This window comes from Pollicipes pollicipes, unplaced genomic scaffold (genome assembly GCF_011947565.3).
Source record: "Pollicipes pollicipes isolate AB1234 unplaced genomic scaffold, Ppol_2.1 Scaffold_7261;HRSCAF=8764_pilon_pilon_pilon, whole genome shotgun sequence".
NCBI classification, from domain to species: Eukaryota; Metazoa; Arthropoda; class Thecostraca; order Pollicipedomorpha; family Pollicipedidae; genus Pollicipes; species Pollicipes pollicipes.
This window is the reverse complement of record NW_023597054.1, coordinates 54,064,375-54,085,962: the sequence shown is the minus strand read 5'-3', so window position 1 is coordinate 54,085,962 and position 21,588 is coordinate 54,064,375. Positions and strand designations below refer to the sequence as shown.

Genomic DNA, 21,588 nt, shown 5'->3' with positions numbered 1-21,588 from the left:
CAGGATAGTTGGAGCTACCAGAGACAGATCAACGTTGTGTGTTTGGAAACAGATCAACGGCACTGGTCTGACGGCGTTTCAAACGGGACCGAACTTTTAAGTGCCGGGATTCAGTGCATCCAGCGTTTAAGGGGCTCTGCATCTCATGTCATCAGATATGGTGTTTCCGAGGTGCACAGCTGAGATATTAACGTGGAACTTATCGTACCTATACTTACTGGACAAAGAAGATACGCAAGGTGAGGGAGCACGCACGTTGACGGTACTTCTTATCAGCAGGTTTTGTTCATGAAATGGAAAAAACAGTGTACTATTTGAAACAATAAAAACGAAACCAGAATATGTTTTTGACCCGTTTGGGACTTATTTCAAGTGATCCAGATCGATAGCGCTCGACGTATCAACCATTTAACAAGCGTGGTTATTCGTATTCGCATTCGAGTCTAACTACTAGTTCAAGCTATACAGACGACAGCTGCTTAAATACGATTTGTTATATCGCATACAACGTTTATCACCGCACTGCCACCCACCTGACGGAATTCCCAAGCACGACTGCTAAGAATGCAATGTCGCAGTGCGTTGTTGATGTGCCCACGACGCAATTGAACAGATGGCAGCACTAGTTGGCGCGTCTGTGCCACAGACCGACGAAATCGGGGAAAGATGGCGCTGCCAACCGGTATTTCTGAGTCAATGTATGCCCAGGAACGGCTTTTATGGGTAGGGTCTAGTGGGACGGCTAAAAGTGGTTTGATGGCGAGAATATTATGGAGATTGACTCCCAGACAAGCCGGGATTACCGGGCTTCATTCTCCCAAACTATGCCTGGGTTAGCCCGTGTTCAGCTTATGGCTGTGTTTCGAAGGAATTATTCGTCTCTCACACAAGTTTTCTCCATTACGACATCGTATTTCCTACTCCGATGTTGAGACTTGAAAGACTTGTGATGTACGAAACATCAGCCCCGCATCTCACAATCATATGAGATGAGATAAAGTGTTCGCTGCGCCATGCCGACAGCGCGCTGCTGAAGGTGCCATGTTCCTGTGCGACAGTCTGCTGACTGACAAGCGAGACTCTTGGAATCGCATGGAGCGGTTCAGCCTACGGCCGGCGAAGGGAGGAGACGGACCCCTGATGACCTCGGTGGCAGCGCGGACGCCTTCAACGCCCACTTCGCCGCCGTGAGACCCGCACAGCAGCGGAGGCCGCAGCGGCGCGACGATGCCGCCTAGCCCCCGGTTGGCCCACGACCGAACCGCGTCTGTACCTTCGACCTCGAGCTGCGCCCGGCAACCTTGCTCGAGCTGTCCGTAGCCATCGGCCGGCTGAGCGCGTCCAGGGCTGTCGGCGTCGATGGAATCCCTCAGCTGGCTGTCAGAAAGTGTCTTCCGGTCACTATTTCGCACCTACTCCACTACTTCACTGTTCCATCGTCTAATGTACTTTTCCCGGTGCCTGGAGAATTGCTCGTATCACTCCTGTGTTCAGGTCAGGTGACCATGGAGATTTGACCATTTTCGGTCAATCTACATACTCTTTGTGCCATCAAAAATTACCGAAAAAGTCGTCCGTGCTTAACTCACCTCATATCTGCTCAATTACCACTTACCTTCGCAGTCATAGTACGCGTACCAACCGTGTCACTCTGCGGAGAACGCCGTGCTCGACGCCGTCATACGGCTCTCAAGGGTCGTCGACAACGATCATGTCGCGTCGGCCACGACGATCGACCTCAGCAAAACCTTCGACAGAGTCGACTATGGCGTCCTCCTGAGTAAGCTGGAGTGGTGTGGTGTGGCCTCCGGATGGATTTGGAGCTATTTGCATGGTCGGAGGCAGCTGGTGGGCGACACCGAGCCGTTACCACTGTGACACGATGTGCCTCAGGGATCCCTAGCCGGGCCAATCCTGACCTCATCTGTATCAACGACTTCTCCAGCTTCCTCCCCCATGGCCGCTCTTTTCCTATGCCGATGACACCCAGATCCCTGATAGTTCCACACCCGACGTCATCGGCCCGTCCCACCCCAAATCCTGCATTGAGGAGTCCATGCAGGGCCTCCAAATTCGATTTCAATGAAACGATCTAAAAATGAACCCCGAGAACACCAACTTCACTCTGATCGGCGCAACATCTTGCATTCCAAAGACCGGCAACTTTCACAGCAACATTTCCGGCTCAACTACCGACCCCTCAACAACAGTGAAAGTACTGGGTGTAGTCCTCGACCAACACCTGATCTGAGAGACCCACATTGTCGCTGTCGTTCGACGTTGCAATGCCATACTCGTGTCGTTATTCAAGGTTCGACACCACCTCATCCGCGGTGTTTTTGGCTCTTCTTGTTTGTGCGCACGTTTTCCCAACGTGCAAATACTGTCTGTCCGTGTGGGGAGGTGCTGCCGACTGCCACCTGAGGTAGGTCCAAATGGTTATCCATTTTGCCGCCAGCCTGGTGACCGGTATCGCCACTGCGACCACATCACGTCTGCCTGAGAAACACTGGGATGGTTCAGCGTGGCGGAGATAACGCGCCGAAGCAACCGTGTAAACATGTACCGAACACATTGCATGTTAACAGGGCGCCCGCCGCTCTGCGCTCGCTGTTCTATACGTGCGCGGAGGACTCCCAGCGTACTACCCGGGCCGCGGACCGTGGGAGCGGTTCCTTGTACCTGGATCGCGTCAGAGTGACTGCCGCCACTCAGCGGCATTTTCCGTACCGGGCGGCTGCCGTAAGAAACTGTTTACCCCAGCGACTGCCTACGCTCTATCACGGCGCGCCTTCCTGTCTGTTTAAAGGCTCTGACCTCGTGACTGAGAAGTACGATCGTGTGTGCGTGTGTGCTTATGCCGAACTTAGAAATGCGTTTCTGGCATACTTTTGTGTTTTGGCGTTCTTGTATAAACCCGACTGGGTGCAGAATGGTCACCGCGTGGAAGCCCCCAATATAAACAAACTTTGAGCGATAAGCTATATTGTGTCCGCGTGTCAAGATGACCTCAGCAAAAATTATTAGGAGACTGCTATGTCTTAATGAAATGTTTTAGTAGACCAAATTCCTGAGAACCCGCTCTCCTCCGGACAATACACAAATCAAGCTCAGAACGGGTTTCCACGAGTCCGTTCTTTTCTGAATTCGCATAACCATGCTCACCAACGTACCTTGCTATATCTAGACCCTTAACGAGCATACCAACATTTTATACGGCGGTGTCAAAAGAGCTAAGCCCAGGAATGTCACGTGTAACAAATTCAGTAAAGCAATCATACTAAGTCGAACCCGCATATCATACCAATATCATAACAAGTCGCGCGTTCGTTCATCTCATTCATTCTCGTTATCTCCATTTAGTTCTGTTCCCTGAATCAAATTAATTGCTCGCATATGACGTGTGCATTTTATGTTAGTTCAATGGTCCAAGCTGTAACTTGACTCAAAGATATCCTGTCCTCGTTCTTCGGCCATGTGATCCGATTCTTAAAATCACACGTCCGTCGGTTGTGTGCCACGGATTCAGAGCGTGCCAACAATGCCCCTCCGGAAATGGCGCAGAGACGAGGCGACAGACCGCTGAGCCGCCACGCCCTGACCGGGCAGGACGGCGTGCAGTACTCCAGCTCCGAGAGTGAGACTTCCGCCCAGCGGTCCGCCTCCTCGGCGTCCTCCGTCGGCTCCGACTGCTCTGCCAGCGACGAGGACATCCAGCGCTGGGTGCGCTCGGCGGCGCGCTCGCACCAGTACCTGGCCTGCAAGTGCTCTGCGTCCCGGCCGCTGCCCGGCGTCACCGGTTTGGAGAACCTCGGCAACACCTGCTACATGAACGCTGTGCTGCAGGTGCTGGCGCACACGCAGAATCTCGTCAACTACGTCGTCAGCGGCCTCTTCCGTGAGGACCTGAACCGGCAGTCGGCCACGCGCGGAGAGGTCGCCGAGGAGGTGGCACAGCTGCTGACCATCATCTGGTCGGGCAAGTTCCGCTTCGTTTCGCCGCACCGGCTGCGCGCCGTCATCGGGGCGCAGCGCGGTGACTTCGGCGGCACACGTCCGCACGATGCCCACGAGTACATCCTGCTGCTGCTGGAATGGCTTCACGACGACCTGAACGTAGCGCCGGAGCCGTCGGGAGCGGCGCCGCTGCCGACGCCGGAGGGGCTGTCCAACTTTGAGGCGGCCGAGCGGACCTGGCGCCAATTCCGACGCGCCAACGACTCAATCGTAGTCAACCTGTTCCACGGCCAGCAGAAGTCGACGCTGCTCTGCACGGCCTGCGGCTTCGAGTCAGCCACGTTCGAGACGTTCTCCCTGCTCTCCCTTCCCCTGGCGGCGGGCGCTTCCACGTCGCGCAGCAGCCTCTACCACTGCTTGGAGCAGTACGTCCACGGCGACCTCATCAACGGCTGGACATGTCCCAAATGCCGGCGACGCCACGACGTTTACAAGAAGTTCGACATCTGGCGCATGCCGCCCGTCCTCATCCTGCATCTCAAGCGCTTCAGCTTCGGTGGCAGCACGATGCGCAAGGCGCACGGCCACGTGTCCTTTCCTCTGCGTGACCTGGACTTCAGCCAGCTGTCGATCGGACCCCATCCAGAGACGCACAGTCTCGTGTACGACCTGTACGCGGTGGTGGAACACCACGGCAGTCCGCACTCGGGACACTACACCGCGTTCTGTTTTAACCAGCCGGCGGCGCGATGGTTCTTCGTCGATGACGTCATGCTCAAGGAGACGGCCGCGGCCAAGGTCAAAGACGCGTCCGCCTACATGCTCTGTTATGCTGCTAGGGATGTGGCGTGATGCCCCCAGTCGCGTTCGTGTTGTGGGCGGTGTTGTTAAACAGGCATCTGTACGTCGATTTATATTTTCCGTTGGGCTCGTCAGTTTCCATTACGTTAATACTCTTGCTATCGCCATGCGCTGAATCGATACCTTCCCATCTTTTCTGAAATCGAAGAGCATCCACTCGTGGAACTATATCTGCCACCCGCTATCTGAGCCCCTCTCCTCCATGGCTTCGGTCAGAACTGGCAAACGAAGCATAATAACATACACGAAACTATGAAAATGCAGTTTTTGATCGCGCCGCTTGACTGCAGGTTTCACAAATGACAAAATTTCGCTTAGCGTTCTATGGAAAAAAGCTTTAAGATAACTTAAAAGTAAACTAAACCTTTTCTGGTCCCACCACACAAAAATCACCGATGAAAAGCATACGCATGCGAGAGTCAAGTCCTATTCTAAATGCCCATTGTTCATGTCTCCAGTTCAGCCGGGTCCGGCCTAGCCCTGCCCTGTCACTTCCCAGCTATATATCTGACCTGTCCTGTCCTGGCTTCTTGGTCTCCCGTCTGGCGCATCTCGGTTAGTTTGTCCTTATCTGGTCTGGTCTGGTCTGGCCTGGTTTGATCTGGTCTGGTCTAGTTTGGTCTGGTTTGGCTTGGTTTGGTTTGATTGGGTTATATTTGGTTTGGTTTATTCTGGTTTGTTTTAGCCCGATCTGGTCTGGTGGGGCCCTGGCTGTTTTCGCTTTGACTTGTCCAGACCAGACTTATCCAGTGCTGGAGATGTCCTTTTTGCTCCGCGCAGTACATCCAGTCTAGAGTGATAATGCCTTGGATATATCAGCTCTCCCCTGTCCTTTCATGTCCGATTTAGCTATTTTCGCTCCCGGGCCAGTTAGTTTGGAAATGCTCCTCCTCCTCTGCTCCGTGCTGTCCGGTCCAGTGGGATTAATTCCGTTCCGGCCATCTTTGCATCTAAGCCTTTTCCGTCCGGTCAGGCCCAATCAGATCTGGTCCAGTACAGTCCGTTTCCGGTTCAGGGACGTAGTCAAGGAGACGGCCACGGTGGCGGTAACCTCCTCCCCCCGAGCCAAGGTTTTTACGCGAGACACGGCGTAATTTCGCTGCAATTTGGTATAAATTTGCAGGACTTTGGAGAAAACTGACTTTGCCCCCCTCCCTGAAGAAAGTGTCCCCTACTTGCGTGCTTGTCCCGGTTCGGTTCGGTTGGTTCGGTTTACTTCAGTTCGATTCGGTTCGGTTCGGTTCGGTTCAGTTCGGTTCGGTTCGGCTCGGTTCAGTTCGGTTCGGTTCGGTTCGGTTCGGTGCTGTGCTTTGTGCTGCGGTGCGGTGCGGTGCGGTGCGGTGCGGTGCAGTGCTTGTCTGTTTCCGCCCCATTCTATTGTTTCTCTTCCTGTTACGGCGTCTGTACGCGGAGTGAGATGATTTGGTAAGGATAAAGCTTATAAAGACTTTGCAATATGGCTACATCAGTGATTCAGTCACTGGCATCGCATAGGAAAACCAAGGCCCTGTGGAACGCCGACGGAATACTATGCTGCAAACCAGCGTGCTTTTTATCACCAAAACCGATGGGAAACTAGGCGGAATGGGTGGACATGTCCCAGAGGTGATCGCACTTGTGCTCTGTTGAGTTCCGGGTGCAATCAAAACCCAAGTACGCCCCTACGTAACTTCGTAGATCTTTTAGTCTACCTTTGGCGACTTGTTGACGGCCAAGTCATGCGTGACCGCGGTTTGGGCACGTCCAAATCTTGATTCAAATATGAATATGTTCGCTACTGAATATTCATATATTATATCATTAAAAATATATTTCACATCTAAGTATAATATAAGATATATTGAATGGTGGAACGCCATGGAGTTTTAACACAAAAACGAATGCTTTGTTCCAGCCGCAAATTCCCAACCGGTGCCGACCTCCGACCAGGCATTCGTTCAGCTCGGTGCACCTGGTGGTGGGGGTGTCGAGGAGACGTATCGTTTGTCGGTCCGGCACTGGTCACGAGCTGTGCCTTCCTTAGCACGCCACCCAAGAAGCAAAGTTGACCGTGCGTTCTGTACTTTACGCAGTCTGTGTCTTATGAGAGCTTTCGCCATTTCGACGTTTATCCCGTACGATTTTCATCACGTGCGGTTTGTACTCCAAACGGCTTTTTCAGTTGTAACCGTTATCCTGCATGATATTTTCCCACATAATCTTCTGCCGTCGCGGTAATTATCTCACAGGAGAATTTTCCAGAAGTGTATGTCGCACGAACTTCGACCTTTTACCCGATTGTCAATGAATTATGTCAATTTGTGATTAGAAGCGCCCATGTCGTTTTCGTTTTTGTCTTTGCTGGTTATTGGTATTACAAACCTTGGGTTTTGCACCGTACACTACATCTGCGTAACCAACATAACTATGTCATGTTCTTGCGCAGGTCCCGCACAGGGGGATGCCGTGCTTGCCCATAAACCGAATGTTTACCCGGTCTGAACACGACAGTAACGTCACTAGTGCCGAGACCTAAACGAGGCCCGGACGCTAGCCTTGGGGCATAGCCCTGCGTGGCAACCAAAAATCGGAAATTTTTGTACAAATAGTCATAGTGTACAAAATGCTAATGGAGGCTGCATGTGACCAGCGAGCTGAATGCGTACAATTTGATGATGAGTATGATGATGTGCTTTGTAAGCCCATAAGGCAAGCCATTAAAATTCGATGACGTGATAAGTGAAAACGTGCACGCAATGATTATACGGGTGGGACGGCAAAAAGTTGGGCTCTCTTCGCATCCGTGGCGAGCAAGCTGTTAGCGACAGGTGCACGTGACGAGCGAGCCAACTGCGGAATGTTTAACGTCGAATGCAATAATATGCTTTGCAGGCTTATGTGGACAATCATTACAATGACGTTGGCGTGGAAATTAAAAACGCCAACGCAAGAATGGCTGCAGAGATGAGCGGCCGTGATAACGGACTGCTTTCGCACCGATAATCAACAGACTTTGGGACAGATGCACCTTAATAGGGAAATGAATGCGTAGAATTTTGTGGGGAGTGTAATGAAGTGTTGTTTGCAATTTCGTATGCTTAGCGGTTAAAAGCAAAGACGTTTACGCGCGGTCTTTTGCGCGTAAAACGCGCGCGCGCGGAGGTGTGTTGGAGGCTTACTGCTTATGGGGCAGCCTGAACATCGAGCTATCTTCTTACCGGCAACCAGCAGATGCTTACTGATAGTTGCATATATCCGCGAGCTTAGCAAGTAAAACTAAATGGCAACAATTATAATGTGTTTTGTAAGCCTATTACCAGCCAAACCGTTCAAACCTAATCGGCCTAGGAAGTGAATAGTGCTACGTAGAAGTACGGGTACGAGAGCGTGGGTGGATTGCGCCCGTACAATGTTCGATGCCACCCTAACGCGAATAAGCCTTGGGTGTACGTCTTCACTTTTCATGCCTTGGCATTGTAAAGCTTTCCGCATGAGCTTATAAAGCGCATTGCACATTTGCACATTGATCACGAGGTCGATGACCGGCTCGGTGGCCACACGCATCAGTCGCTGACGGCATTTTCATTAATTGTGTATTTGTATCTATTTTCACGTTCCGGGTGTGCCCCAGCATTACGTCTGTCGGTAGCGGACCGCCGCGCACAAGGGACAGCGCAGTGAAATTTTGGAACCAGTGACGTAATGCTGGCGTTAAGCGAAGATGAAGCCAAAATCACCGGACAGTTTTACCTTTCTAGTGCGACCTTGGGCTCATTGATGCGCTAATTGCGACGCAGTTTCAGGGTGTTGGTGTTATGAACGCTTAACGTGCGACTTGCGTATTGCATTTGCCTTCACCTAATACTGCGGGCATTCGTTACTTCGCGCAAAAATCTTAGCTGTGCGTGAGTCGCGCCGCCGTTGAAGGGGCGTGACATTCTCAGGCAGCTTAAACGGCATTGATAAGTATAAATCGCCATGTCTGAATACCAGTTTGTAGGCAAATCAGGCTTAAAGCTGAAAGGTGTCTCAGATCCTTCACTTAAAAAGTGAGTAATTGGGTGGGCCATGTATCTGCGTTTTGTCTGTCAGTTCAAATTGTTTGGACTTGTCATATCACATTTGCTGGTACTGCTTGCATGTCTAATTGTATAGGATGTAATGGCTAGGCTCTGTCATCTGATGAAAAATGAAGTAACTGCAAATATTTGCTCTGTCCCCCAGGTGCTCATGACATTCAAATAGTTTGGCAGTGGTCACTATGCCATCTCCTGTGTACTCATGTAGTGTCTGGGAGCATACAGCACTGTAATGGAGCTAGTTCTATCTGTATTGCCAGATCCAGGCATATGTTTTGTGTTGCAGGCAGAAGTCATTTTTGCAACCTTTGGTATGTGCACATGGCTCAATCAGCTTCTCATAGCCTTTGATAATCCTGATGTGTCACTGTGTTTGATGGAGGTTGCCGCATCCAGATAAATGTGGGAGTTGAGAAGCTGCTAAGCAAACCGTGGCTGTCATGCCATCATCAAGTAAACTGTGATAGTGGTATGTTTGTTATGGGGTCATCACTGGTATGGTTAGCACAGGATAGTGGGTGCCATGTTTGACTAAGGTGAATCATGTGCCAGGGCACAAATTGTAAAGTTGTGTTTTTGCTCCATTGTTTCAGGAAGAAAAAGAAGAAAGATAAGCAGAAGATTCTGGATTCCATTGTGAAATCAGGTGCAGATACCAGTGAACAGAGTGAATTTAAAAAGCCACAGAGAATAAAGACAAAGGCAGAACTGGCATTTGAGAAGCAGAGAGAGAAAAATGTAAGACCATCACAGGCTAAGTGTAACTTCCTCAAAATTTGTGATTGGGTTTTCCAGTAGGGGAAATGTGCTCTTGAAACAGATGTAGCCAATTAGGTATCACTGGTGCGAGTCTCACACACCGGGTGCTGCGCCATAGATTAAGCAAACTGACAGGTGTGAGATGAAATTTGTCATTGCCATTATATTGTGTTTGGAGCTAAATAAAGGGTAAGAGTTATTCAAACATGTATTGTGCATTGAATGATATCAATATTGCACCAGTTTCACACTAGATTCCATTATCTGAGACTATTCGAAAGTGTGATGCCTCTACTGGTGATGCAGGCAGTTATGCAGGTACAGGGACTATAAGGAGTTTTTGGAGGGGTATGGTGAGATCTTGTGTGCAAAGTTGACAAGTTTAGGGGGAGGTTAGTGTATGTGCAAGGGAAACATTGTTAAATATTTGTTTCAAGATCTGTTTGGTTATAGCCAGTGGTAAAGTTTCACATAGGTTGTTGTGGGGTGAAGTATGATAAATGGCATAACATGCCCCAAAGTACATAAAAATCTGGCATCTCCCAATTGTGGCCCCCATTCTTCTCAGTATGGTGGCAGAAGATCAGTGGTATGTGAGCACATGTACAGCATGTCCAGAAAATTTGATTTTAGGATCTAAAGTTGAACCAATGATTAAAAGATTTAACCCCCAGAATTCAAGTTACCACAATGGGATCATGGAATGCTCTCTCAGTGCACTCAGTGCACCCTCATCATTTTATCATTTTATCCAGATCAATGTCATCTTATCAGTGATCAAATAGGCTATGTCAGAGACCATAACCAGATTGGCTGAACCTTTCAGTAGAGTTTTCAGCTTTTCCCAAAGACTTGTTCTTACCAGTCCTTGACAATTTCAGGAGCTGAAGAGGATCATGGAAAAGGCTTCCAAGACCCATAAACAGAGAGTGGAGGACTTCAACAGGCATCTGGACAGTCTGACCGAGCACTTCGACATTCCCAAAGTCAGCTGGACCAAGTGAAAACAGCCGTGCTCCGCCGAGGGTGCCGGGCCACGTTGCTGTGGACACCTGCCTCAGCATGTCCTGGTGTGGTGAATGACAATGAACTGGTGTAAAATGCTCGTTTTGATCGCGTTTTCGTCGTAGGTTAGGTATAAGTAAGCCGGACGTCGATCATGACGGCGAGCGCGCCCGTACCGCCCTGATGAAGTGTCGCGAGTGGCTACATTTACTATCTGCGCGGTTATCGGCGAATGACATGCTTCGTTCTGTGCGCTGTGCTCTCCATTTTGAGTGGTCGATGCATCACAATAAACCGTGCTCACACGTTGGCCGTAATGGTACGCCAGACTTAAACGAGCTTCGCGGATCGAGAACATTTTAATGTTTCGAGTACACATTCGTCAACATAGCAGACCTTATTAAGGTCGAAGTACGGAACCAACGGGACATTTTCCACAATCAGTCGTACAACGGCTCGCCCACGCCTCCGCAGGCAAGTTGATGACTGTGCAGCCCGCCATATGTTGCGGTAATTCATCACCGAAACGACGTTCCATTACGAGAATGGTTGGAGTAATGCACGCTGCATGATGAAGGCCCCGCTGTTGCCATCCCGCTCACTTCTTTTTGCCCCTTCCCTTGCCCTTTTGTTTGACGCTATCCTGCTTCTTGGCTATGCAGCGTGGACAGAACCAGTCTTCGTTCTTATCTGGAGGCACTTGGATGCCAACGCACACCCTGCAAAGTCATTCGTAGTTAACAAAACTGTGATGAGATGGGTTAGGTCCTCTTCCCGTTTCATGTAATCCAAAAAGTTGTGGTCGGCCATGGTGGCGTTTTCAAACATCTCAGAATGATTTCGCGGATAAATTCAAGGTGGTACCATATGCAACGAGTTTCGTTGTCACAAGAACTTGACATTTAAACATTACCTCACGCTTAAAGATGCCGACTGCCACAATACGATGCGACTTTGGCAGCAAAAGTCGCCGATACACTCTGGATGCACAATGTATATGTACGAAAGGACAAGCACCCCATAGCGCATCCTTTTTTTGTTGAACTTATACGAGAACCCCGTGGTGTTTAGTGGAAACATGGCCAAATGGGCTGGCAGAAAAGCAAAAGAGGCTCCAGGGTCCAGTGACTGAGATGCTCCTGGATCTGAACGCGCCAACTTAAACCCAGCATGACCATTTCATGGATACTTCTTTGGAAATCTATACACAGCCTAACACCTGGGCGAAGTAAGACTGGTTTAAAAGTTCGAGATACAGAGTAAACGAGGCAAACCAAACCGAGCTGGAGACGCAGAAGGCGGCATGCCACATTTGTCTTGCATCGTTACAGTGAACTTCATCTTTTTGGGACTGGGGCGTCAACTATTAGCATGTTCGCACGTGTCTTGGGCTTCAACAATTTAATTACGTGGATTAATGGTTTGTGAGGCAAGATCATATGAAAGAAGTCAAAGCAAAAGTGCACATCCTGTCCAGAAACGATATCTCTCGGCGACAACATGCCAGGCAGCCATCATACAACCAGCTCAGTTCCTGGAACGCGCGGCGTACGACTGGGCCATATCGCCACACGCAGCAATGAGTAAAAGCAACGGTTCTTATTGGCCAGCACACGATGGACAAATACTGACCAATGATACCAGTCGTCGCAGCGGTCGCAGCCAATCATCGGCGAGCCGTCGTCCTGGCGACCGCACTCGGGGCATATCCAGATCCGATTGCCTTCGTTGTCCTGCGCGGCGACATCACACAATGCTGGTTATTTGTCAAACCATCACGTGCACGGCGGTCCTGGCGACGAGTGTGATAACGGCCAGATGATCGGAGCACTAGCACAGCGTATACTGAGGTCAAGCTAAACACAATGCGCACAGCTCACTCCGGTTCGTCCATAAAAACACTATTCTCACGAAGTAGCGTCGTTCTGTCACAAATATAGAGGTGTAAAAATCAGCCACATAACACAGTAATTATACTCTGCCTGAGGCAATCACTAATTTCAACATTTTCACACCGCATCCGAGAGTACTGAAAACTAACTCCACACGCATATCGATTGGCAATAGTCAGGCCCCTGCTATCCCTTCAAGGACCACAGGGTCACTTATTTCACTGACGTCATCAATTCTTGTCCAGCCAGACAATTCCTGCGCACCTCGTGGCGCACGTCGCGAACCAACATTACGAGCAACCGATGTCACGGCACCACGCGATTTAACTGTCGAATCGCAGGATGGTTGTACCTGGTATGTAGAACCCCGGAGCATGTTTGTCTGTTGTTGTGAACAGGACCTTAAGTTTTGCACTTGGCCAGCCTGTGCTTATGTACGCCTCCTCGACAGAGAGGTAACCACACTACCGGTTCTCTTTTAGAACGGATCCTAAATTTTGGAAATTGTGTGTACAACACTTTTACGCCAGTCTCGGGAGTTTCCAGTTTCTATTCCTATCATTTGAGGTCGCCGACTTATGCATTCTTTCTCACACCTAAGAGTGACTAAATCGTGAAACATATGCGCTTCACGAGACGTTGTTAGATGTGTGCTAGACCTTGCCCTGCGGCTCTGAAGCTGCAAAGAAACCTCGGATTATTCCTTAGAAGTAACTGGTAGCACGCTTTAGATCACAACAGTTTTACTCCGCGGACATAGCGCGAAGGCACGTAATTCCGCAAAGTCGCAGTCTGATCAAGCTTGGCGAGACATCAAGGACTAGTTCAGCCAGCGTGAAGCTGGACGCCAACAGTTCCCACACACGACCTCCGCACCAGAGGAGCCAGGAAGGCGCCCATCACGTCATAGGCCGCATCAGAGCGCCATCCTCACCAAGAACGAGCCGACGGTCTCAGCGATGACAGCCGCTGGCTGCGCCTTGGGAGGCGTCTTCTTGGGCTTCACGCTCGGCGACTTTTTCTTCTCTTTCTTGGGTGGCTTGAGCAGCGCAGGAGGCGGCTCATCCACCTTCTTCTTCTCCGGCTTGTCCTTCTTGCTCGGTTTCCCGACGGGCGCGGAGGCGGACGGCTCCGCCTGTTCCCGCATTGGCTTTATCACCCTGTAATATGGACGGAGCCAAATCACCGACTCCATTAGCTCGGAAGGCGGGTAGTGTATGGTCGACGTCTCATACACCTAGGGTCAGCAAAGCTGGAGGCATTTCCACTTTCCTGTCTTGATGCATTTTCGTTCCGAGTCGGGTTGTCCGGCTCGGAGACTGAGTCGCTCATAACTGACCGCCCGGGAAAGACCCGACTGGCAGTGTAAACACTCCGGCCCCGCACCTCGGGCAGCCCCGACTCAGGGCGTCAGCGGGGTGGTCAACAGTTCAGGTTGCACCTGGTGCCGGGTCCGAGTCGTTCGGTACTCACAGTTTGGGCGCGGCCGCCTCGGGCGTCGGCGAGCGGCTGTTGGAGGAGTCGTGGCTGCCCAGGCGCAGCGTCAGCTTCGGCACCTGTCACAGCCGACGACGCTCTGGTCAAGCCAGCTATCGCACGACGACCCCACGCTCTGCATACAGTATCTGTATGGCACATGATTCGGCCAGCGTGCCAGTGATGCTGTGCACGGGGTTCGGCCATAAATTACGTTGCGGGCGAAACCTCGCCCTGATTACCCTGTGTTTAAGCGTGATACCACAAAAAGTATCGTCCGTTCGACCCCTGAGCTAGAGATAACCGAGATACGTAAATAACGGCCGTGCTCCGTGTCATGAGAGGAAGCAGAGAAGACGAGACGAAGAGGAAGAGGGGTAACATCTGGCTTGAATGCTTTTTTATTTTAAATATTTAAGCATGATTTGCAACCCTACTTGAGCGTAATGTTATAGTGTCCAAAACATGTTCCTATTTTGTGAAGCTCTTGCCACACTCAATCAAAACTTGCGATCCCCTCCTTGCATAACGTAATTTATGGACGGGCTCACGTCGAAGGCATAAGGTGCAATCCCGATTTGAAATATGCGAGACAAAACCAAACGTGGTGAATAAATAGCACACCTCAGGTGCTTTGGGTGGAATCTTGTCCTTTTCTTCCTTCTTTTTCTTCTCCTTTTTATCAGTTTTGAGATCCTTCTTTTCTTTATCTTTTTTATCCTTCTTCTTCTTGTCCTTTTTATCTTTCTTGTTCTTCTTATGTTCTTTCTCCTTTTTCTAGAACATAGGCATGCAAAAATGTTGGAAAACTATCCGAAGAACACCGGAACGTGGGAGGCAGGCTGAAATGGCTCCTACCGTCGCTACATCATAGTATTCCTCTCTTACTTTAGTATACTTACTTAGTATACTTACTTAGTATACTACTTACTCTACTATACCATCTCTACATCATAGTACTGTGTTAACATCCTCACTTATTCAAGAACACGGACGAAACGGCCAATCCCGACGGCTGACGGTGACCATCGGAAAGATCTGCTTAACTCAGTGATAGCGAAGCCATCGCCACGAATACCAGCGGGACACACTGACACCACGCTCGTTTCACGCAGCCCGCATCCTCCCGCGAGAGGGCGGCACGGGACCTCCCACAACCGTCAAAACGCCAACAACACGCGACTCCGGCGCGGGCGGTGCGTACCTTCTCGGCGCGCTCGGCCATCTCCAGCCGCTTGAGTGGCGTCATGCCGCTAAGGTCGGGAGTGGGCGAGCGCGAGCCGTCCGAGGCGTCTGAAGGGCTGCGGCGCGGATCCAGCGGGCGCGCCGCCAGCGGGCGCGGCTTGTCGCGCCGCTCGTCAGCCAGCGCCAGCGGCGGCGGCGGCGGCGGCGGCTGCGGGGCGCCGGGCGGCGCGCTCATGAACAGCGACGGCGGCGGCCGCAGCCCGGGCAATCCCGGGAACGGCGGCGCCAGCACGCCCGCCTCGCCGGCCGCCGCGCTGAACGGGAACGGGAAGCGCGGGATGAGCGGATTGTTGAGCAGCGCGGCTGGGTCGGGCGGCTCGCGCCGGCTGGCCGGCAGCTCAGGCGTGCGCGGCCGGTCGGGCGTGCCCGAGTCGTCCGAGCGCGGTGACAGGTCGCTCAGGCTCACCTCGGACGGCTTGCGGCGCGGCGCGTGCGGCTCGGGCACGCGCGGCGTACCCGGCGTGCCGGGCGGCGTCAGGCTGCTCGTGCTCACCACCGGCGGCGACGGCGAGCGGGGCCGCACCGGCGCCCGCTCCGCCGCCTTCGGTGGCGACCGGTCGACGTGCTTGGACGCGCCGCGGTCGGCCGCCTTGGCCGGCGCGCGCTCAGCGCCCTTGGTTGGCGCGCGCTCCACCGCCTTCGACGATGGATGCTCGGCCGACTTGGACGCTGCGTGGTCGGTCGATTTCAAAGGCGAGCGGTCTGGCGGCTTTGGGGGCCTGGTGTCGCTCGACTTTGTAGGAGTGCGGTTTGTCGGCGGCACTTTTTTCTTCGCTTTCTTTTTCAGAAAATCAATGCCCGACGTGGATGGCCGGTCTGATGATTTTCCCTGCTTGGACTTGGCAATCTTCTTAAAAATGGACAGCTTACTGCTCTTTCCTTCCACGGGCTTCAGCTTCTTCTTCTTTTTGAGCCTGGCCCGGTCATCAATAGCCTTGCCTCTCGGGGAGACGGTGGCCGGCGGCGCGTGGGCGGCCGAACCCTTCGATGGCGTCGATTCTGCCTTGACGTGTTTCTTGAAGGGCTTCAGCTTGGCCGTCTCCTTGACGGTGGGCAGCTTCTCGGGGCTGGCGCCGGCGCTCGTCTCCTCCTCCTCCACCTTGACGTCAATGATGTCGAACAGGTCGTCCTCGCGCAGCCAGCGCTCACGGTCTCGGTCACGGTTGCGCCGCTCGCTCTCGCGCTCCGAGAGGCGGCGGTAGGTGTCGGCGCGCTGCTTGCGCGTCTTAACGTTGCGGTAGTCGTCGCCGTAGTCGTCCAGCGGCTCCGGCAGGCGCGTCTCGGGCAGCTTGCCCTCGCGCGCCGGCGAGATGAAGCCGGAGGTGGTCATCATGACGCTGAGAATCTCCCGCATTGGTCTGCCCTCCTCCTCGGCGGCGAACCTGGCGACGGCCAGAGCGCGCCGCGTGTCACCGCCACGCCAGACAACGCACACCGGCAGCTCACAGTAGCCGGCACATGAAACGAGACGCCGACGACACACTCCGTAACCGAACATCAAACCGTGAACCACACGGCTCCATACAACATGCACTGCAGAGCACGCACTGCTCAACATTGCCTAAATGCATTGCCTAAAAGCACCTCTGTTGGCAACGACAGCTTCGCAATGTCACCTCTGCTTCGCGCAGCACAGAGAATGGGACCGGCTAAACACACCGCAAGCCTGGGCAGCCAACCAGCACGTTAACACCCTGGCGCTGTCGTCTGTCCCTCGACCGCGGCCGGCGCGTGCGGCCCGTCAGCTCACCGTCCACGCTTGACGTCACTGGTGAGCGGCTCACCAGGCCGCTTCAGGCCTGGACTGGCAGCCTGCGCCGGTCACCGACCGGCCGCTCGACGACTCCGCCGGCTGCGAGTCGTTCAGCTCCTCCTCTGAGCGCGCGCATGGGTACCAGTCACGCTTCAGCACCCCACACAGCGCGCGAGAACACCATCAAGATGACTACGCGTGACGCTGACTCGGTACAACGCGTTCCAAGACTTAACAATGCAAGTTTAGTCAACTCAAGCTCCAATTTCACCCAGCCGTATTTATAGCACTAAGGGCGCAATGTTTCAAATGATCGTGCGGTTTCTGAAAGCTACAATTCTGATCACCGTGGTTAAAACCTTCAGGACATATTTGTTTCCTTGAGAACGGCAAATACCATCCCGAGGACGCTGACCGATCAGCTGCCGGGCACCGCGTAACACATATCCAACCGTCAAGCGCGCCCCACCCTGTAGCCACCTGACACTGTTCAGTCAGCCAGCTCCCCCCCCCCCCCCCCCAGCCACGCGCAGCGCCACCCACCGGCCGTCTCCGGGTGCATGGGCGGCAGGTGCTCGTAGATGTGAATAGGCCGCGTCACGATCTCCTGGCTGCCGGGCTTGAGGAAGCTCAGGTTGGTGGAGCGCGGCACGGGCAGACGCGGCACCCGCTGCGGGAACGGCGCCGGCTCCACCGTGGCCACGTACTCCTCCAGCTCGGCCACCGGCACGCCCAGCTCGCGCAGCGCCAGGCCCAGGTCGTCCAGGTTCGCCAGCGTGCGGTCGACTGCGCACCAGTTCTGGGTCAGCAGGCGAAGGCGGCCCGCGCCGCCCAGCAGCGGAGCGGACAGCACCAGCACAGCGTGTGCTGAACCAGCGCGCGTGCAGTTGCACGACAGGGACAGGGACACGACACGGCAGGAAACAGGGAGCCGCAGTCAGACGACGTTGTGAAAGCGCAGTGCGTAAAGGAACCTTTGTCAATTACACTATTATTGGCAAGGGCACTTCGTCAAATATTTACCGTCGTCCAAAGGCGTATAGAACATGCCACGGTCTATCACATCCAGCGCTCTGACGGCTAAATCAGAACACGGACAGGTGCCACACCGAAAGACATGTCCAACAATCTTGGACGTTTCACGACGCCTTCAACATCCCAGGACATTTGGTATCGCAATTCCTCGGTAAGATCGTCGCGGGCGACAGCACACGCAAGCTGGGAGCGACTCCAGCCTGGGGTCCGCCCGACGGAGCCAGCGTCAACGCAGGCCCGCCCCGCCCTCCCCGGCCGCTCACACTGGTTGGCGTATCGCCCGGTCATCTTGGCCAGCTCCAGCAGGTAGTTCTGCATGACGTCCACCAGCACGTCCAGCGCCACGGACGAGGCGCTCTGCCAGCCGAGCGTCTGGCAGATCTGCGCCACCGTCACGCGCAGCGCTGCCCGGTTGTACTTGTTCAGTGACGTCAGCGACGGCATGGCGGCGACCTGCAGACGGGCGGCGTCGCTCAAACGCCAGCGGCGGGCATCAGCAGCGAGTCAAGGCCCGGCCCAGGACGTCCGGGGCCGTCCTGGACCATGGCCAGTCAACAGCCCAGTCCACTCGAGGGCGGGTCATGAATGAAGTCCAGTGGCAAATCAAAGCATTGCTATGGCTCCATGACTTGTTACAGTATCCCCGCGAGAAAAGCTGTATCAGGCGACAGAAAAACCATAAGTTATGTCACCACGGTTCCAAGGCCAGGGGGCGCTCATGCTAATGCACGTTCGTCATTCCCAGAACGGTGCATATATTTACAGAAACTTCACAATACAGTGACAACTTACCTTACGTCTCGCCGTGAAGACACCCACACTTTACTCTCTTGTACCGTTAAAAGCTTGCTTTCTAGTCACTGGTTGCTACGATATGCCACTTCACGGAGTCCACTACACCCAACATTCACGCGCGTCATACACCCGGGTGCATCTGCTACACAAAGTCCACATCGTCGGGGTCGTCGCTGTGGACGCCACCGGCGGGCGGCGACGGCGGCGGCGGGCGGTCCACCCAGAAGGCTGAGTTGAAGCGGCGGCGCGCGCGCAGCCCGGCCGGCACCGCCTCGTGCTCGTAGACGCAGTGGCGGCAGGCGTTGCCGCAACAGCTGCCGCGCAGGAAGTGGCCGCAGCCGCGTCAGCACGCGCAGGCCCGTCTGCGGGTCGTCGTAGGTGAAGTGGCCGCGCTGTACAGCGCGCTCGTGCGCCTCGTGGATGAGGCGCTCGGCGGGCGTCAGCCTCTCGAGGCGCAGCTGGCGCCGTAGCTCGGTCTCGCTGGCGGCGAACGCCAGGCGCAGCTGCTGACTGCGCCCTGGCTGCGAGGAGAGGAGCAGGTGAGACAGCCACTGGGGCCGGCCGGGCAGAAGTGCCGCGCTCAGAGGGAGCAGGCCGGCCAACATCGTCTGCCTGCAACAGCCAGAGGTGGGACTCAACACCACATCTGAGGAGCCTGGCTGCCACAGGCAGCAACACAATTTCACAGAAGCATAAGGACAATGCAATTTGTAAGGTGCATGTTTTACATGTTTTTCCATGCCTGGACTAACAGTGGAGGCCATTGCTCTCAAGATATTGTGCAAGGAGGCTGCATGGGAACATGATGATGAGAAACATAATTATAGTTTTCATTTCTAATGCTGGTGTCTCAAATCTCAAGTTGGGCAAGGCATCAAAAGTGGATAACACCCAGTAAAAATGGCAAAAGGCCTACAAATACTAAAATGAATACATTTATTCATATCTATGCAGCATTAATTGTTCAAAGATTACATAAAATACATTTAAAATATGCTTCTCCATCAAATATGGCAATGCAGCAGATTACCACAGCTACCACAATACCAAAGGGGCAGTCTACTATGGTACCATTTGGCTCATAACCACTTCTCAGCATTCATTATTTAGGGATGAGAACCTGAAGCATACAGGATGGGAATAAGGCAAAATAGGTAGTGTTTGGGTCCACTTTGTTACTAACCAATTACAACTTAGCAGCATGGAGAATAAATATAACCACTTGGTAGGCATCATCAAATGGGAATGAACAATTAGAATATAAAGGAATTAAATAACAAAAAAGTATTTAATTTATGGGTCCGCTTCTAAAACCAAATATACGGCTCAGCAGCATGGCCAATGGACATGATATTCCAGATGGTAACATTCAGTTGCATGCTCCTAGCTTGATGTAAGGACAAATCACAATATTCTATGTCTGTGGAAATGGCACTGCTTTGCCATGGTCCACAAGTTTGGATCTATAAACAAGATGATGACCTTGTTATCCTCACATTAAAACAAAAACATTCATGCCCAAAAATGCCATTATGTTTATCAGATCCAGTCTTTTAGTTTCAACCAATGAACAAAAAACTGGCTGGCAACCGTGGAACATGCAGGGAAGCAGTGAAAAAGCAGCTTTGAGGCAAACTATGCTTATTTGCTTTGGCACAAGTGGGCGCAACCCACTCGCCGATGTACATCCCATACGTTCCGTACTGTCCCACACCATACCATAGAACAGAAGTGTTGAGTTCAATGTAATTTATGTGCTGAGATCTAGACACAAATCTTTTCTGATACGCCGATCACAATATAACCAGTGCAGCGCCCTCCCCCTACCAGCTCTATTGGGCGACGAATGTCGGTGGTTGTGGCGCATGCCTATATTTGTTTCCCAGTCGCTAGAGACTTTTTGCCGAGAGAGTTCCGTGGGTATTTGGTGGTATTTTGCGGTTTAAGAAATTTTCAGAAATTTTGTGAGGTAACGGCCGCAAGGACCCGTGTTCCAAATGGCAAGAGATTTTTCCTGACAAAATATCTCAAGATAAATCTGGAAGTTCTAGTTGACTGGGATTAGCCAACAATGCTGCCAAATTGCTTCCAACTCATGTATGGTGCAACGGTTGCTGGACGTGCCGTGGTTCTACTCTAGAACCCTGGGGTGCTGTAAAATGTAAGGGTGTGGCGCATATGTAGGTTCTGATGTTCCAGTATTTAGCGCCCGGCTCACTAGTACACACGTTACGTATAAAGTCCTTTCTGAATTTGATGCTCGTCACAGCCCATCTTACCGGCGCGTCCGTCCTCGCGCAGGCGGCTCTCGGAATCTTCCCCTTGTCTCCGCCTACTCTCTTGGCCCCAGCGGCCGCGTCCCTCGCATGGGGTACCTGGGACATTAGTCTAGGAATGCGAGTACCTCTAAGCGGCGCTCGTCGAACTACGCACACATTGGCTAGCACATATCTGTTCTCCCACGAACCTAATATGACGTGCACAGTAAGAAAGACCCTTCACCGATATCCGTTGCGTCATTGCAGGCAACTTAGACGGCATGGTAACACAAACAGTACAAATTAATCATTGTTACGATTTGCAATCATCGCCATGAATCATTGTTATGTACCCAGCTATCGCAGTCACGGGCTAAACCGCTCTGGAGGCGCCTGACTCGGGCGCTCCGCTGTTCGCGATGACCGTTCGAAGACGGTAGCCCTACAAACACTGGGACCCGGACCTGCACGCATTCGAATGGGGACTCGGACTT

At 52.7% G+C, this 21,588-nt stretch overlaps 2 protein-coding genes, 1 long non-coding RNA gene and 1 pseudogene across 3 annotated transcripts; 2 read left to right on the top strand and 2 right to left on the bottom strand.

Annotated features, from left to right (window-relative positions):
• The first annotated feature begins 45 nt into the window (after positions 1-45).
• Positions 46-2,968, top strand: LOC119112288 (uncharacterized). Its single transcript, XR_005095704.1, has 4 exons — positions 46-239; positions 1,059-1,187; positions 1,624-1,780; positions 2,459-2,968. It is a non-coding gene; the product is annotated as an uncharacterized LOC119112288 (long non-coding RNA).
• Positions 2,969-3,303: 335 nt separating this feature from the next.
• On the top strand, positions 3,304-6,081 carry LOC119112286 (ubiquitin carboxyl-terminal hydrolase 11). The gene has a single exon (XM_037236398.1). It carries the CDS (start codon positions 3,556-3,558, stop codon positions 4,807-4,809), a length of 1,254 nt encoding a protein of 417 aa, XP_037092293.1. The 5' UTR covers positions 3,304-3,555; the 3' UTR covers positions 4,810-6,081.
• Positions 6,082-10,983: 4,902 nt separating this feature from the next.
• On the bottom strand, positions 10,984-18,965 carry LOC119111622 (transcription initiation factor TFIID subunit 3). The gene is made up of 11 exons (XM_037235430.1): positions 18,834-18,965; positions 18,305-18,494; positions 17,550-17,792; positions 17,035-17,128; positions 15,756-16,635; positions 15,213-15,374; positions 14,633-14,785; positions 14,006-14,088; positions 13,467-13,692; positions 12,273-12,373; positions 10,984-11,359 (listed from the first exon to the last, which is right to left on the bottom strand). The coding sequence occupies exons 2-11, from the start codon at positions 18,483-18,485 to the stop codon at positions 11,239-11,241; spliced, it is 2,244 nt and encodes a 747-aa protein (XP_037091325.1). The 5' UTR covers positions 18,486-18,494; positions 18,834-18,965; the 3' UTR covers positions 10,984-11,238.
• Positions 18,945-20,663, bottom strand: LOC119112285 (uncharacterized; annotated as a pseudogene).
• Positions 20,664-21,588: the final 925 nt, after the last annotated feature.